The 16117-nt window shown below is 41.9% G+C and overlaps 2 protein-coding genes across 10 annotated transcripts in view; one reads left to right on the top strand and one right to left on the bottom strand.

Annotated features, from left to right (window-relative positions):
• Positions 1 to 2648, top strand: part of CACNB2 (calcium voltage-gated channel auxiliary subunit beta 2) — a 42025-nt gene extending 39377 nt beyond the window's left edge. For both annotated transcript variants that reach the window (XM_042474497.1, XM_042474496.1), the window contains exon 11: positions 517 to 2648. In XM_042474497.1, the coding sequence (XP_042330431.1) occupies positions 517 to 996 (480 nt within the window). In that variant the 3' untranslated portion in view covers positions 997 to 2648. The remainder of the gene's footprint in view (positions 1 to 516) is intronic.
• An 8884-nt stretch (positions 2649 to 11532) lies between these two features.
• The window catches only part of NSUN6 (NOP2/Sun RNA methyltransferase 6), a 31537-nt gene continuing 26952 nt past the window's right edge, over positions 11533 to 16117 (bottom strand). For all 8 annotated transcript variants that reach the window (XM_042475600.1, XM_042475599.1, XM_042475602.1 and 5 more), the window contains one exon: positions 11533 to 12192. In XM_042475600.1, coding sequence (XP_042331534.1) covers positions 11986 to 12192 — 207 coding nt within the window. In that variant the 3' untranslated portion in view covers positions 11533 to 11985. The remainder of the gene's footprint in view (positions 12193 to 16117) is intronic.

Below are 16117 nucleotides of genomic sequence, written 5' to 3'. Positions count from 1 at the left end.
TTTCTATACATCTTTAAGGACAACACCCTGTTTTTAAAATGTAAACTCCTTTTATTTGCTTCAGCCTATTGTTTGTGTTTGGTGTTTTTCCACTGATACCTGTTCTCATTGTTTTCTAAAGTTTGTTGCCTGGGCCACTCACCTCATTGCCAGATCTTCTATTTATTTTCTGTGTGATGTGTCTGTGCTGGGAGGTGGGCCTAAATTAATGGCATCATCTGAGGTTGAGGGCTTTTGGAAAATACAGTCAGGGTGTCTTTGTTTTCTTTTTGGAATGAACCTTCACTTGTATTATAAAGCAATATCTCCAGGAATACTCTTCAATTCCTAGAATAGATATAGGTTGCTAGCCATAAGTTGTTAAGTACAAACCACTTACTCTGGAATAGTACTGTGAAAATCAGTGAGTCTGCTCAAGAATAACACGTTTGAAGGCCCTGACATTACTGATTTCATTAATATTTTCTGTTCAATATTTTTTCAAAGTGAAATTTACAATTCTGTTGTACTGAGCAGGGCTCCCAAGAAGACCAGAGGAATGAACAACCAGCTGCAGAAAGAACAGCTTTGCAAGGGGAAGAAGAAGCACGGGCTGAACCCACCAGGAAATCCCAACATCGCTCTTCAGGTCATCACCATAACCATCGTAGTGGAACCAGCCGTGGCCTCTCTAGGCAAGAAACTTTTGACTCAGAAACACAAGACAGCAGAGATTCAGCATACATAGAGCCAAAGGAGGATTATTCACATGAACATTATGATTCTCATAGAGATCACAGTCACAGGGACGAGCCCCATGGGAGCAGTGATCACAGACATAGAGAATCAAGGCATCGCTCAAAGGAAAGGGACAGAGACCAGGACCATAATGATGGCAACAAGCAGCGAAGCCGTCATAAATCAAGGGACCAGTATTGTGACAGGGATGGGGAAATGATCTCTAAAAAACGCAACGATACAGCAGAATGGAAGCGGGATGTGTACATCCACCAGTAACGCTTGCCTCTGGCAGTTTTGTGTTTCTTTTGAAATTGTGTATGACCAAGTCCCTTTTTGGAAAAAAAAACACAGACACAAATGTGGGTTGTTCATTGCAAAAACATATGGTATCCCTATATGCTGATTTTATATTGCTGTTGCTTTCATAGCAATGGCATGAAATAGAATGTTCATTTTGATTAATGCTATAAAACATTGGCATAGTACGACTGCAAAATTCCTGATGTTGTACGATGCTGTTTTCCCCCAAACTGTTTTTTGTAGCCGCCACTTGAACAATATCTGTTGCCATCAAGGTGTTGTTAGTGTTTTCAGACAAGATACAGTTGATGTTTAATAACTTCCCATGTTTTTCAGCAAGCCAAAATCAGCACATTCAAAATGGAAACTCTCACCAATTCTGATTTTTAAAATCTGTAGGCACCTGATCTACATATTGATTTAAGAGCCACTTTCTGTTACTTGTACTGCTAGTGGATTACATTTGGGGACAGAATTCAGTCTTGCCTTACACACAGGGGATCATAAAAGTCAAAAACTCTTTTCTATGTACTGGTACTGTGTACTGTATAAACAGTTTATAAATGTTATTTCTGCAGAACACCTTCTTACATATGATTGACCACACTGTTTTAGAGTCCTAATGCCAAGTCAGCAGATTTGCTTTTAAATTACTGCCAACTGAAACTAGCCTCATTCAGGAAATTTATTAACCGTGTTCACTCTAGACACACTTTCTTGTACTTAGTGTAAATAGGAATGGATACTTTAGATAAAAAGGTTTAATTGTTCTTGCAAATCATCATTTTTGCATTTTAAAGTATGACAGAAATAATGTGACACTATAAATGGCCCTCCTCTGCACAGTACACAATAATTGCAATGGGCACAAAAACATCTTTTCCCCTATCAGCTTGACAGACCAACCACGTTTGAGAGTATGTGCTTCTGTGTAAACAATATAATTATAGATATATATATATACACACACACTCACACATATATAAATATGTGACAGGGATGAACATTGCTAAGGATATCCAAGAGATTCTAAGGGCAAACCCATATGCTACAATTTACAAATTTAGCTGCTCAGGCATGAGACCTTGTTACTTATGCAGTGCAGTGTCAGAGGAAGACACTCAGGGAAGACCACAAGGCTACTTCTGTGAAAAAGGGGGATTGTCACACTTATTCATACAAGATCTTGTAGAAGTAGCACACAATCTTCCATGCTTCCAATTCAGGCATCACAGCACTCATGTAAATAAGTGGACAACTCATCTGAGCAGCTCAGTGTGAAAGTCAGGGCCCAACAGCACATCTCTCAGCCCTGGTTACAGATATTTTTGTTGAAAAAAAATCTGGTAAATCTCTTCCTTCTGTCTGTAACTTTAAAGGTCCAATTTGCAGGCTAGCAATATGAGGAAGTTTCCAGCTACAGGTAATTGGGAAAGCATCAATCTGCTGGCTCTTTGTTGAGAATCCAGGAAAGTCAAAAACACAGGCAAATGTGACTGTGAGCGTTTCACTGGAAATGTAAAAAAATGTGTTTTAGAGTATTTGTTTTAGTAAGAAAAGTTTACACCGCTTGTGGAGAGTTATTTTGTTGGGAAATAAATTTTTGTAGCTTCTCCACTTTTTCTATATTTGACACACTCTCTCTCTCCTTCTCAACATGTTCTTCCATCTCTCACTCTGAGGTTTACCTACCAGTAAGTTACTTTAATTTCCAAACATTGTCTTTGAAACAAACAAGATACCATATGAAATTTGAGGTCCACATTGTACCATTAATATCTTGTAGTAAATGCAAGTTAATACAATGCATTAATACAATCCCAGCTTAGCCACGTAAACCCACTAAGTGACTGTGGCAAGCCACACTCTCTCTGCCTCAGAGAATGGCAATGGCAACTCCCTCTGAACAAACTTGCCAAGAAAACCCCAAGATAGCTATAAGTCAGAAAGGACTTGAAGGCACACAAAGCAAACAATGCTTTTATCGTTTATCTGCTGCATAGCTTAAGCTGGATCAAATTCTGCCCAACATTCCTTCTAAGAACAGTGGCTTAGTGTCTTTATTGTCTACAAATAGTTAATAGTGAAAACAGTAAAAGAACAGTGTCCTGGAACAGTGTCTTTAATGTCTTTACTGAAAAGAGAGCCAGCATGGTGCAGTGGTTGAGTGTTAGACTGTTTCTACAAAACTCACTGGGTACCACTGGGCAAATCATGCTCTCAGCCTCAGAGAAAGGCAAAGGCAAGTCCCATCTGAACCCTGTGATAGCGTTGTCATGAGTCTGTAAAGAATAGAGAAGAGAATTGTATTAATCTTCAGGCTGTAAATGTATAGCATAAATAAGATTTTCTGGAAAATAGTCTGGAATTTCTCTAAAAGTTGAAACACTTTCATAAGCATCAAGGATAATGAAATGTTGATTTCTGGTGTCTTGGGGATTTTTGATCTCAGTGTAAAATGTAGCTGTATCCCCATAACCTAATGTCAGTAGATACCTTGTTGCATTATTAAATTAACTATTGAGAGACTAAGCTCATATGTACAAGTCTCAGTGCTTCACAAGAATTTTAATTGAGTAGTCTGTTAGCTTGGAAGTAAAATGGAACCAGCTGCAGAGAAATGGCTTGTTGCTCTTGTTTTGTGCCTTCAGGTCATTGATGCCTTATGGTGGCCTAAGGCAACCCTATCACAGGGTTTTCTTGGCAAGATTTGTTAATGGTTTTCCTTCCTCTGTGGCTGAGAGAGTATGAGTTGCCCAAGGGCACCCAGTGGGTTTCCATGGCTAAGCAGAGATTTGAACCGTTGTCTCCAGAGTCCTAATAACACTACACCATGCTGTTTCTCTTGGGGGGAAAGGTAGGCATTTCTGTACTCTTGGAGGACTTTCTACTCAGAAAGATAAAAATTTGCATACGAAAAGGAAAGAGTATAGATAAAAATACTTCTTTTCTTAACTATGTGAACCAGTGACATCACTCAGGGCATGCAGGGATGCACACCACACCAGGTGACACCTTAAGGGGTGTGTGTGACACAACTGTTCCTCAAACACCTGCCTTTTGGCAGGAACGGGCAGGGGCATTCCATCTGCTTCTCTTTAAAATGCTTTAAGAGATGGCAGGAGTGGGGCTAAGCTCAGTAGGAGGAAAACTATTTGGTTGCTTACCATAGGACTAGAAAACCTGGCACTCTCCTGAAGATTTGGACTAGAATTCCCATAAACCCCAGCCAGTAAGGTATTCAAGGAGTTGTGGTCAATATCTGGAGGGCACTAAGTTGCCTAGCCTTGGCCTATCCGTTTAAAAGTGACTATGGCGGGTTACAGACCGCCTCTTTGAGGCGGGCTGCACCCGCCCCTTTCCCCGCTGGATCGGGGCCTGAGCTGTCAGAACGGCAGCCGCTGAGGCCCCGAATCGCCGCTTTTCAGGCTGCAGGGAAGCAGCAAAACGCCGCTTCCCCGCAGCCTGAAAAGGGGTGTCCCTGGGGCTTCAAGCCCCAAGGACACCCCGCGGCAGCAGGGAGGGGGAGAAAGGGGCTGCTTGGCCCCTTTCTCCCTTGCTTTGCTGGGCGCAGCCGTCTGAAGGCTGCGCCCAGCGAAGCAAAGCGGCACTGCGGACCAGGAAGGAGCTCCGAAACGGAGCTCCTTCCTGGTCCGCAGAAAGGGCGCCCTGCCGCGGATTGAGGACGTCACATCCGCGCCGCCCCATCTAGAGGCGGCGCAGCCGTGACATCCTCACGGCAGCAGCTGTATGGAAGGGCCGCCGCCGTTTAGTGCGTGATGAGCACGCACTAGGGTTAGGGCGGTGCGGAAGCACCGCCCTTTTGTAACCCTAGTGCGTGCTCGTCACACACTAAAGTGCCAGTCTGTAACCGGCCTATGCCAGCTATGATTCCCTTGAGCCTTTAACTCCTCTGCCTCTCCCTGTACCAAAGCTCAGAATCTTAACTTTGAAACACAACACCACACAGTCTGGCATTATTCCTCCCAAATCCTCAGCAGATAACTGACACTGCCTATATCATTAACATGGAGAAAGCATGATACATATGAAGTCTATTTCCCTCCAAAGTTCTGGGATTTACTGTTCTAGTTCCAGTCCCCCGCATGAAAGGCTGTTCCAATAGGGTTCTGATATGCCCCATCCCTGACTACTATAATGTCCCTCTACCCCAAAAGTAAATGTGTAGGCGTTTGGGAAAAGGAAGAGGAAATAGGCCAGCTGGCATCCGTGCAAACGTGTGTGTGTTTGGTTACAGTTCATAGGATCATAGAGTTGGAAGAGACCACAAGGGCCACCCAGTCCAACCCCATGCCATGCAGGAACTCTCAGTCAAAGCATACCCAACAGATGGCTATCCAGGCTTTGCTTAAAGATCTCCAAGGAAGGAGACTCCACTACACTCCGAGGGAGTGTGTTCCACTGTTGAACAGCCCTTACTGTTTCGTCAGCATTTTTCCAGGCAAGCACTCCATTTAGGGATTTTGCCCTCACAGCTTAAAGTGTCCTAGCAGGAATAATGGAATTAAACATGGTTAGGATGCACTTCCCTTAAGTCTGATGTCTCAAGGCCGGAGCAGACAGGCAGGAAAAGGGGGCTCAATCCTGCTTTTTCTGAAAGTGGGTCATAACCTTGCTATCCGCATGGCCCGCTCCCAAGGCGGACCGAATACCCATGGGCAGACTGGATTAAAAAAATTGTTGCCTCCCCCATGCATGTGTACCGTCACACAAACCTACCACCTGTGACCTCCAAGTACCTCCCACATCCACCCAGACGCATGGCTGCCCCTTTTACCAGCCACACAGTTGCAATGTATAATGCTCTGCCAGTACAGGGCATTGGTGTATCAGTATGCAAGTGATACACTGGCAAAGCACAACCATGGAGTTCCCCTCCCCCTTTTCAACCTTCTTCACTTTATGCCACCTTGTTGGACTGTCTGGTTTGTGCATGTTATAATTACATCCACTGGAGTTGTCGCACTTTCATTTTTTTTTTTTTAATTTTTTTGCTTTGCTGCAGCCCTGCACTAGCACCAAGCTGTTTATATGCAGGTGTGAAGATGCACATTTTCCAGGCTAAGCCAGGGTATCCCAGCTTCTTTTTTGCTCTAGTTTTTAGCCCCAGAGCCCAGCTTCATGTCAGTTTCCACCCGCTTTGAAGGCATGCATAATCTAAATGTCCTGCCTGCAGTGTCTGGAAGCCACTCTATTTTGCTCATCTGTTTCACCCCTCAGTGCAGTGCAGGTGTAACAAGCTCAGCAAGTAATATGGGAAATGTTTTCAGTCAAACCTCAGTAGTGAATACAGTAGAATAATTACAGACTGCCAAGTTTCTGGGTAGGGAAGCAAGAAACTACCAATCTAGGCCTAACACTCCCATCTTCCCACTGCGCTGTGGGAAGTATTCCTTTCCATACCTTATGGATCCTTGTCTCACTATTTATTATTTTTCTACTTTTAGTATACCTTTCTTTCTGCAGCTGTAGCGTCTGTCATTAATATTCTTGGTCTGGCTCTTAACTCCTGTTCTTCATCTCTGTATGAAATGTCCAACTTGAAGTTTATCTTTGTGACTGTTTGGCAGAATTTCAAATTCTTGAGCAGCTATAAATAGAAGATTTTATGTAAGCGTCCATGTAACGAGAGGACTAAATTTGTGATTGTAACAGACTGAACCCTAGAAATTCAGAGCTGTATCCAGACTAAGTCAGAGGCTTTTGAAATCAGTAGGGCAAATTAAGTCATGAGAAGAGATTTCATTAGGAAGTATGTGCCAATGCTTTTAGTTCCTGGTACGCACTGTCATTACTGACATTAGAATTTGTTCTAACAGTCTGAACTAGCTGAGATCAGAAGGTGGTGTATCTGCTATTCATCACTGTTTCTTGATAATAACTATTACAGAACAAATCCTACCATCTACTTCAGGCCAATGCAAAGTCCTCTAAGCTCATACTGGGAGAAGGAATAACATTTTTCTTCCATCTTGTTCTTGTTTTTCCTCCTTTTGATTTCCCTCCCATTGCAACTAGGAAAAAAGTAAAAGGAATTATGATGGATCAGGCCAAAGGACTATCCAGTGCATCAGTCTGTTTCAGGGCTTACATATTCCCACAGCTATATTAGGGTAAACAGGGGGCTAGCTGAAACACCAAAGCCGTCCTAGTCACCTATGTCATTTATTTTTCTGTCTCCTTTTGTCCCTTTTCATTTCTACGGATGCCAAAGCAATGATGACTGATGGGCACACTGCCGAGATGTTTTGCAAAAAGTGAGACCAGCAATCTAAAGTTGGATTTTCCCATTTGAGAACAGACCACTCAATCTCTGTCCTAACAGGGAGATCTGAACCATCTCTTCTGAGCCTTGGGACTACAGGAGGGAAGCATTAGTTAAATTAATAACCATATATATTTCATACCTCAGCTCCACTGCACCTTTACTGTTCCAAATACTGAAGTAGACCAGCCTTGAACTTCTGTAAAATGATGCCATTATTTCTTTTATGAAGATGTTCACCAAGAACTTCACACTGGGACAGAATATTCCACATATACTTGACTATAAATTGACCTTATGTATACGTCAAGGGCAGATTTTGGAGCCAAATTTATGGCTCTTGATGTGACACATGGTTAGGGCGAGGGCATGTAACAAAGGATATAAGCTTGAATGGATGAGAGTGGAGAGGGAGGTCTGTGCCTCCAGGACAGATTACGCTCTTTTTTAAAATAAGAGTTAAAGTACATTGACCCAGATTTTTGGGATCACTTTTTTGACTAAAATTTCTAGACTTATACGTGACTATATACAGTAACAGGATTTTAAAATCCAATAAATAGGCAAAGGGCTTTTAATGGTGGAAGTGTTTACTTTGAGTAAACATATGCAGTGTGTAGGAATGTTTCCTTTTCTCCTTTCATTAAGAAACATTCTGACAATGAGATCTGTTGGGACAGCCTGATGCCCCTTTTCCAGTATGAAATTCCCACCTACTGGGGGAGGGGGCACAGCTGGTGATGTGTCTGCTGCCGCCTTACCCACCCAACCCCATCCCCTCTTTGTGCATTCTGCGTTCCAGTGGTGGTCCAGGACTGATCCCCTCTGCTGTCAAACAAATGGCTGCATTTCACAATGACAAGGATAAATTTCCCCATATTGCTTTTGGAGTTCCACCTGTTGAACTTTTATCTTCTTTGTAATATTCCATATTTACAAGGACTACTAGTGTTAATGGAGAAGGGCCATCACAAGTCTGGTTCCAGGATGTGCATGCTATTTGGTCATGCTGCTAACGTACCTTGCCACATACCATGTATGCTCGACTATAAGTCGACCTCATGTATAAGTTGAGGGCAGGTTTGGGGGGGGCAAAATTATGGATTTTGATATGACATGTGGATAGGTCGAGGGTAAAACTTAGGGGGGCAAAGATCTAAAGGATGAAGCAAAGGAAAATAATGCCAAAGAACTTACAAAATTCCAGCAGGCATAACTGTGCTCACACGGAACGCTGGATGGATGAAAAAGTAGAGGTGAGCCAGTGCTTCCAGGATAGATTATGTCCTTGCCTTTCATAGGATCATAGAGTTGGAAGAGACCACAAGGGCCATCCAGTCCAACCTCCTGCCATGCAGGAAATCTCAATCAAAGCATCCCTGACAGATGGCCATCCAGCCTCTGCTTGAAGACCTTGAAGGAGGGAGACCCCAGCACACTCCGAGGGAGTGTGTTCCACTGTTGAACAGCCCTTACTGTCAGGAAGTTCATCCTAATGTTGCGGTGGAATCTCCTTTTTAAATAAGCGTTAAAGTACAGAACTTACATTGACCCATGGATAAACCAATTCAGGTTTTTTGGGTCAATTTTTGACTAAAATTTCTAGACTTATATATGAGTATATACAGTAATCCTGTTTTCTCTGCAGTTAGGTTTAGCCCACCCACTCCCCACCCCCAATTTTGGCATGCCTGCATGGCACCTGGCCACTTTACTTTAGATTTTGTGCTTCCATGTCTTATCTACCCAGCTTCCACATTTTCTAATTAACAGGAAAATCAGGGTTAGTGTCCCAAAAGTCACAAAAACCCAGGTGGCAGAGAGGATGGCTGTCCCTCAGCAAGTATGGCTAAGGATAAAGCAGATGCTTTCCTATGTGCCTGTTTGCCCCACTCCTGTCTTTCTACACTATTAACCATGGACCAAGAGACACTGCAGTTTGAGACCGATTTAACTGCCCTGGCTCAATGCTAGGGAATTCTGGGAACTGTAGTTTTGTGAGACATTTAGCTTTCTCTGTCAGATAGCTCTGGTGCCAGAATAAACTACAAATCCCTGGATTACCTAGCACTGAGCCAGGGCAATTAAAGCAGTCTCAAATTGGATTATTTTTGAAGTGTGTTTTGGACCCTTGTTTTCCCTTTCTATATAGCCTGTCATTATTATATTAACATAAACACTGCTTCCCACACTTTTTCATACATGACATAATGTATAAACACATTATCTACACTCTTAAAAGATTATAGACATGAGATTACATGATTAAAGATAGCAAATGTTTTCTTACATGTAAAAGATCTTACTGATTCAAAGAAAATAATGAAACAACAGAAGTAAAAATGTCCCTATGTGTGCTTTCCCATTTATTGGCTAGCATCCAGGTAGGGATATATATCTATATGTGTGTGTGTAAGTTTCCCTTATATATGTGTATGCATGTTTTTGGAAACTCTAGAGATTGGTACTCCCTTCCTTCCTCTGCAGCCCCCAAAGCTTGCCTCTTCCCAAACATACTGAACAGCCTCTTAGGCCCAAATAGCTATTCCAATCTTCCTGAGCAGCAGTCAGGATTGTGTCTGGTTACATTCCCATAGCCAGGGATGTAGCCAGGATTTTAGGAAGGGGGGAGGTCCAGACTAAGTGCCACCATTATAATGGGGCTTGGGTGTGGCGGCACAGCAGCACCCACCATTCATTTTTCTAATGGAAGGGGGGGTCCGGACCCCAAGATCCCCCCCCTTGGCTACATCCCTGCCATAGCCAGATGTGAAATCATGCCATCAGTGCTGAGATCTGTGGGGGTCCTCTGGAGGTCTCAGTGCTATTGGATCATTTCATGTCTGGTAATGGGGACACAACCAGAGGCTTCTGTGATCCTGTCCATTCCCCAAAAAGCATAGAATGTCTGTGTAGGGGCCTAAGAGACTGTTCACTTATGAATAACGAACTCTGTGTGTACCACAGTGTTGCTGCACCAAATTCTGATCTTCACAGGAAATTTCTTGCTGATTGAATCATAAAACTGGACTAGATCACAGAAGATGTAGTACTGACCAAACTAGATGAATGACTAACCTTTCAAGAAAAAAAATGAATTAGATTTTTGAGAAAAAATCAAAACATTTTCATCAAAAATTAATCATGCCAGAATCCAAACAAGATTAGGAGTGATGAAGCTCTACACATTGATGAAGATCTTGCATGACAGCATGTGGAGATAAATGTTTTCCAGACATTTCTGTGCTTTGCTCTGCACCTGCCCCAGAAGCTATCACTTAGTCTTATATTACTGGGTTAAATCCTGCCAGTTTATTATTAATTTGACTTACCGGTAAATTCCATTGGTCTCAGTGGATGTGCTTTAACAGGCATGAATCCAATCCTTTAAAATATGCATAGTATAATTTTGGGGGGGTAGGAAAAATGAAACCAATATAGGATGGGTGCAACCTGGCTTCACAACACCACAGGTGAAAAGGACCTGGGGTCTCAGTACACCACATGTGAAACATGAGCCAAGAGCATGATGTCAGTGCCCAAAAGGCCAATGCAAACCTAGGTTGCATGAACAGTATCTAAAGGTAGAAATAGCAGCACTGTACAGTTCCAGTTAGACTTCACCTGGAGGACTGTGCTCAGTTGAAGGCACTGCAGTTCAAGGATATTAACAAGTTGGAACCTGTCCAGGGGAGAGCAACCAAGATGGTCAAAGATGGATTTGGAAATCAGGCCTGTGAGGAACATCTTAGGGAGCTGGGTTTGCTTAGCTTAGAGAAGAGAGGACTGAGATGTTATATATAGTCATCTTTAAATATTTGAAAAGAAAGCATTTAGGACAAGGTTGAGTAAAGTGTGGCCTAAGAGCCACATGTGGCCCCACAGCCATTTTTGTGCCTCCCCAGGGCCTGCCAAAGGTCAAAAAATGCCCCCCAAAGCCTCCTAGAGGCTTGGGGGCAATTTCAAAACATTTGGTTGGGACCTTTAATTTTATTTAATTTAAAGGAGGTCAATTCAGTAGTATTTCTTGGGCTCTGCCCCAGAATGAAATATGCCAGATACAGATCTTAAAATACTCAAATTTGAATAGAGCAAGTATACAGATGCTGCTAGAAACATATATAAACATGAAATAGGATTAAGCTTTGTAGTTTAACAGCTAGAAGATTCTCATATGGATTAATAACAGAAAGTAAAAAGATGCCCAACATCACTCAAAGCCATTATATATGAAATTATGGTCTTTAATAAAACTGGTTTTTCCCCAAAGCAGCAGTAAACAGGTTTTTTAAAAATATGACAGTATCTTCATGGCTTATTTTCTGTGAAGTATAGATGCTTTGAATACAGATTTCCTACTGTAGCTCATTGCTGATTTTTAAAAAATCTGAATCACCTGGACAAAGTGAAAAACAAGCCAGTGTCTTAAAATCACTGACCTGGTGCTAATGCAAAACCAAATGCAGCGTTCAAAAGTGAAGCTGTCCCTTCCCTCAGACTTGTTTCTCCAACCTGTGGATCTCTCCCAAGGGAAACAGCTGGCAGATTTTGCTGCTGCTATGGCAACGGTGTCGTCAGTCTGTTGGCTTGGCAACACTGCTGCAACATGAGGTACAGTTCAGCATATTCCAAAGGTTAACAGGAAAAAGTATTTTGAATTGTGAGATCCTGAAAGATTTTCACTGCACTTTTACAAATTTTGCAATGAAAAATCCTATGGAGTCTTTATTTGCCAGACTTATCAAATCTTCATACTTGGCACTTTGCAATGAATCCAAATCCATTCCCTGCAAAACTGCTTCAGATGGATCAAACCTCTGCAACTGTTTCAACTGCTCAGGTGACAATCCAGCTCCCATCATTCCTTCGCTTCCAATATGGGGTTCCTTTAGGTGATGAAAATAAAACAAGTGGCTTTAATTGTTTCATAGTTTATTATTTAGTCAACTGAAAATACAAGCTAGTTCCCAAGGACCAGAGCTCTCACTCAATCATACTGGAATTATCTTTCCCCCTGCAGAAACCTATCCATGGGTTTTCTTGCTACACCCCTTGATCAAGAAAAATCTTACAAAAGTTCAAACTATAGGAAGCAACATGACACGAAAAGAAACAAAAAGTTTATGTGTTGGTCCTTATCATCTGTAGCATGACTGATTGGCTGAATTTATATCTCACTTTTCTATTAAAATAAAATGTGGGTTGCCATACTACATCAACACTGCAGAGATGGAAAAATGATTTTCAACTTACAGTGGTAAAGGAAGAAGAGAGATTATCATGTTATCTTGTGTAGGGTTTCCCTGGACATGTGGCCATACAAAAGAAAAGGAAGGGTTGGTACTAAGGGCCAAACTAGGTGTTAAGAGAAATATGAATTCTCTGAGATTAACATGTTTTCCATCTCTCTCAGAGGTAAGTGCCTGAGCAATCTGACTTGAAAATTAATCTTGTGCTCAGCTTCCAATGACCAATCACAAAAAGATGAGACATGATAAATAGGTAGGTGATGACAATCACATATAGACCTCTTTCACTGTTTGAGGGAGCATCTCTTCTAAACACGTTAAATGTATCATGTCTCATTGCATCTTAGACTGCAATCCCACAACACTGACATAGGAGAATGTGTATGTATGTACCTCCAAGTTGCCTGTCAACATACGGTGACTACATTAATTTGATAGAATTTTTTAAGGCAAAGAATACTCAGCAGTGGTTTTGTCAAATCCTTCCTCTAAAATACAGTCTACTACACCTGGTATGCATTGGCAGTCTTCCATCAGATGTCTGTGTGTGTGCCTTCAAATCACCTGGCAACCCCATGAATTTCATATGGTTTTCTTTAGTAAGGAATCCTTAGAGGTGGTTTTGTCAGTGCCTTCCTCTGAAATATAGCCTACATCTCATTAAATTCAGTGTTTATGCCTCTGCATAGACATACAAATAACATGTAAGAATTGGTAAAGCTGTTTCCCAACTAACCAGTTAGAAAAAAGTATGGTATGCTAGAAGATTTGCTTTTTAGAAAAGTTACTTTTTCAGACTACATTCCCAGAATGCATGGGTATTTTTCCAAGCAATGCCAATGTTTGATCAGGTCCTGAAGGATAGGAGACACAAGAATGGTAACTTGGTGTGTCTGCCTTTTCCAGTGTCAAAAGAAAGGAGGAGATTGGATACAATTGTGGTTGGCCTTATGACAGTTTTGAGACCACTGGGCAGATGGTTCCTCATATAACAATTGTTATATTTTTCTCTCCTTTCCTTCCTTTACATATTATACAACGGGTCCTTCTCATCTACAGAAGTTTAGTTATGTAGATACAAAACCACAGGAAATCAAGCCCATATTAGTCAAGGGGGGGGTGACGTATATGTGCCCATATCAGTGACCCACAGACACATGCTGCCATTGGCTAATATGGGGCAGGGGGGATCCATAGGCGCTCTAATACGCAGGTGGCTAGTCCATTGATACAGCAGGCTCCCTGTATATGATATATAAATGACAAGGTGGGGTTTTTTAACCATAATTAGACAGCTCTGACTTGCAAAATAGATTTTCCAGATTTGAGGATCATGTAAATTGACCTATGAGTCCTTCCTTTATGCGTGTGTTCCTTAGAGAAATATACCATATACTTGTGCATAAATTAAACATTTATACCAAAATATTGACCCCAAAAAGGAGGAGGAAGGATGAGCACTTGCCTCACAAGCCTCTTCCCCAGTCTGACTGCTTCCTGTGGGGACAGCTGGGCTGAAGAGAAAGAGGAAGGATGCATGCCGCCCATCCGCTCACCCTCAATTGTTTGCAGCTGCCTGCTTGTCTCTTTGTCCTCTCCACCTTCTGAGAGGAGATAAGCAGGCCAGCTATAGACAACTGGGGGTTGGTGGACTGGGAGCAAAGCAGGACATCCTTTACATCCTTTGTTACATGCCCTTAAATTTTACCCTCAACTTATCCACAGGCCATATAAAAACCACAATTTTGGCCCCCAAACCTATCCTTGATTTATACATGAGGTCGACTTATTGTCGAGTATAAATGGTAGTATGACACTTAATTCTGTTAAAGTTTAACCAATAAAAGCCTGCCTGGAAGGATAATTCCACCTCTTCTGTCTGGGGAAGATATTACCACTTTAATTGTTTATGCCATGGAGCTTTAAATGCAACATACTACATCCGTAATACCACAGTCAGCATTTCTGCCGGCACGCAACAAGATAAGCATGATTACAAAAATTACCGAAAACTCACTATCAAATTAAGAGTCTGTCTCAGCCATTTAATCCTGCAAGATTAAAACCTAATCCCTTTAGCCATTCTGTCAGTGAAGGTCTGGGAGAAGTGAAATGTAACTAATTAAAGGCTTCAAAGTTGCACGATTACTTGATGCATTCTGAATACTGTACTGTATTAGGTTTTCACAGTTTTCTGTCATAGCTATAGTGAGTCAGTAAACAGCTGATGTAAACACAGTGGACACATACACTTAGACTGGTTAATAATTCCAAAACTGTTGCTAACTGACAAAGCAGTAACCCACAGCCTCAACCTTTACAGAGAAGGGCAACAGAGTCATGCAAGCTCATTGACACAGATGTTACTCCAGCCCACTCTCCCTGCAGGATCAGCAGGCTGCCCAGACTCAGATAAGTCAACACAGGCATATTGTGTCTCCATCTGCTCTTCCCAGTGCCCTTTACAGGGGGCAAACAGGGCTCAGCACCACAATAGCCTCTCCTCCCACCCTGATGCTAAGCAGTAGGCAGCTTCTGACAGTCTCCTAGTTTCTGGTTTTGTACTCTACTTTAGCAGATAGATGGCATACAACTGAGTTGCTCTTTGCATATGACTAGGGGAACAGACATGGCACAATGAGACAATTTTTTAAAAGGGATTAACAGCTTCCCCATCCAACCAAATTCCAAATGTCAGCAATAACAGTTCTCTACGAAATCAAAGAGTAAGCATCTTCTGTACAATGTATTCTGGTTGCTTGGACCTAGTATTTGAAACAATTCTGAATTTATTTGTGGACAGTATGCAATTCTATCAGAGGACAAGAATGGAAAGGAACAAAACCAAAGTAGGATGTGGTAATTGGCTACAGACAAGAAAATAACTTTGGGGCAGAAAAAGTAACAGCCATGAAGGGGGGGGGGGGGTACAGGTAGCTATACAGAACATGGCAAGTCTATTCATAAAACTAGAAAGTCTGCCCAATTCTCAGGTCAGCTAGAAAGATTGCCACCGGGGGCGGGGGCGGGGTGTCCATTGCCTAATCAGGAATCTAGAAGCATTCTGGGCTGGTTCACACATTAACACTAAACTATGGTTTGTTAATATATGCATGAACTAACACACTCTTCCCCCTGCAGAGATGGGGAAAGGACTTCTGCACTGTTTGGGTTTGTTCTGAAAGAATACTATCTTATAACTACATATGATTTAAAACAAAATCAGCCCAGTTGCTACATAAACAAGCTGATATAAAAGTGGCTTAACTGGACAACATTTGTTTTAAAGCATGATCTCTGATACATATAAGGTGTTAGGTTAGGAGTCTTTAAAAATGAAAATGAACAGTCCAAAAATATTTCTTTTGGCTGTGCAGGAAAAAGATACACAAGGAGTGAATGAAAAGCCCAAGGCTTTGCTTAGGTTCATTCTTCAATGTTATAAGTAAAACAGCTCAGCAGAGAGTTTTCTCCTTTCTAACCACTTGAACTGCTATGGATGTGAACGATTACTGTATTATATATGCCAAAAAAATCTAAAAAGAGATGCTCCTGTCCCATG

This window comes from Sceloporus undulatus, chromosome 6 (genome assembly GCF_019175285.1).
Source record: "Sceloporus undulatus isolate JIND9_A2432 ecotype Alabama chromosome 6, SceUnd_v1.1, whole genome shotgun sequence".
Lineage (NCBI taxonomy): Eukaryota > Metazoa > Chordata > Lepidosauria > Squamata > Phrynosomatidae > Sceloporus > Sceloporus undulatus.
This window is presented reverse-complemented; position numbering and strand designations above follow the sequence as displayed.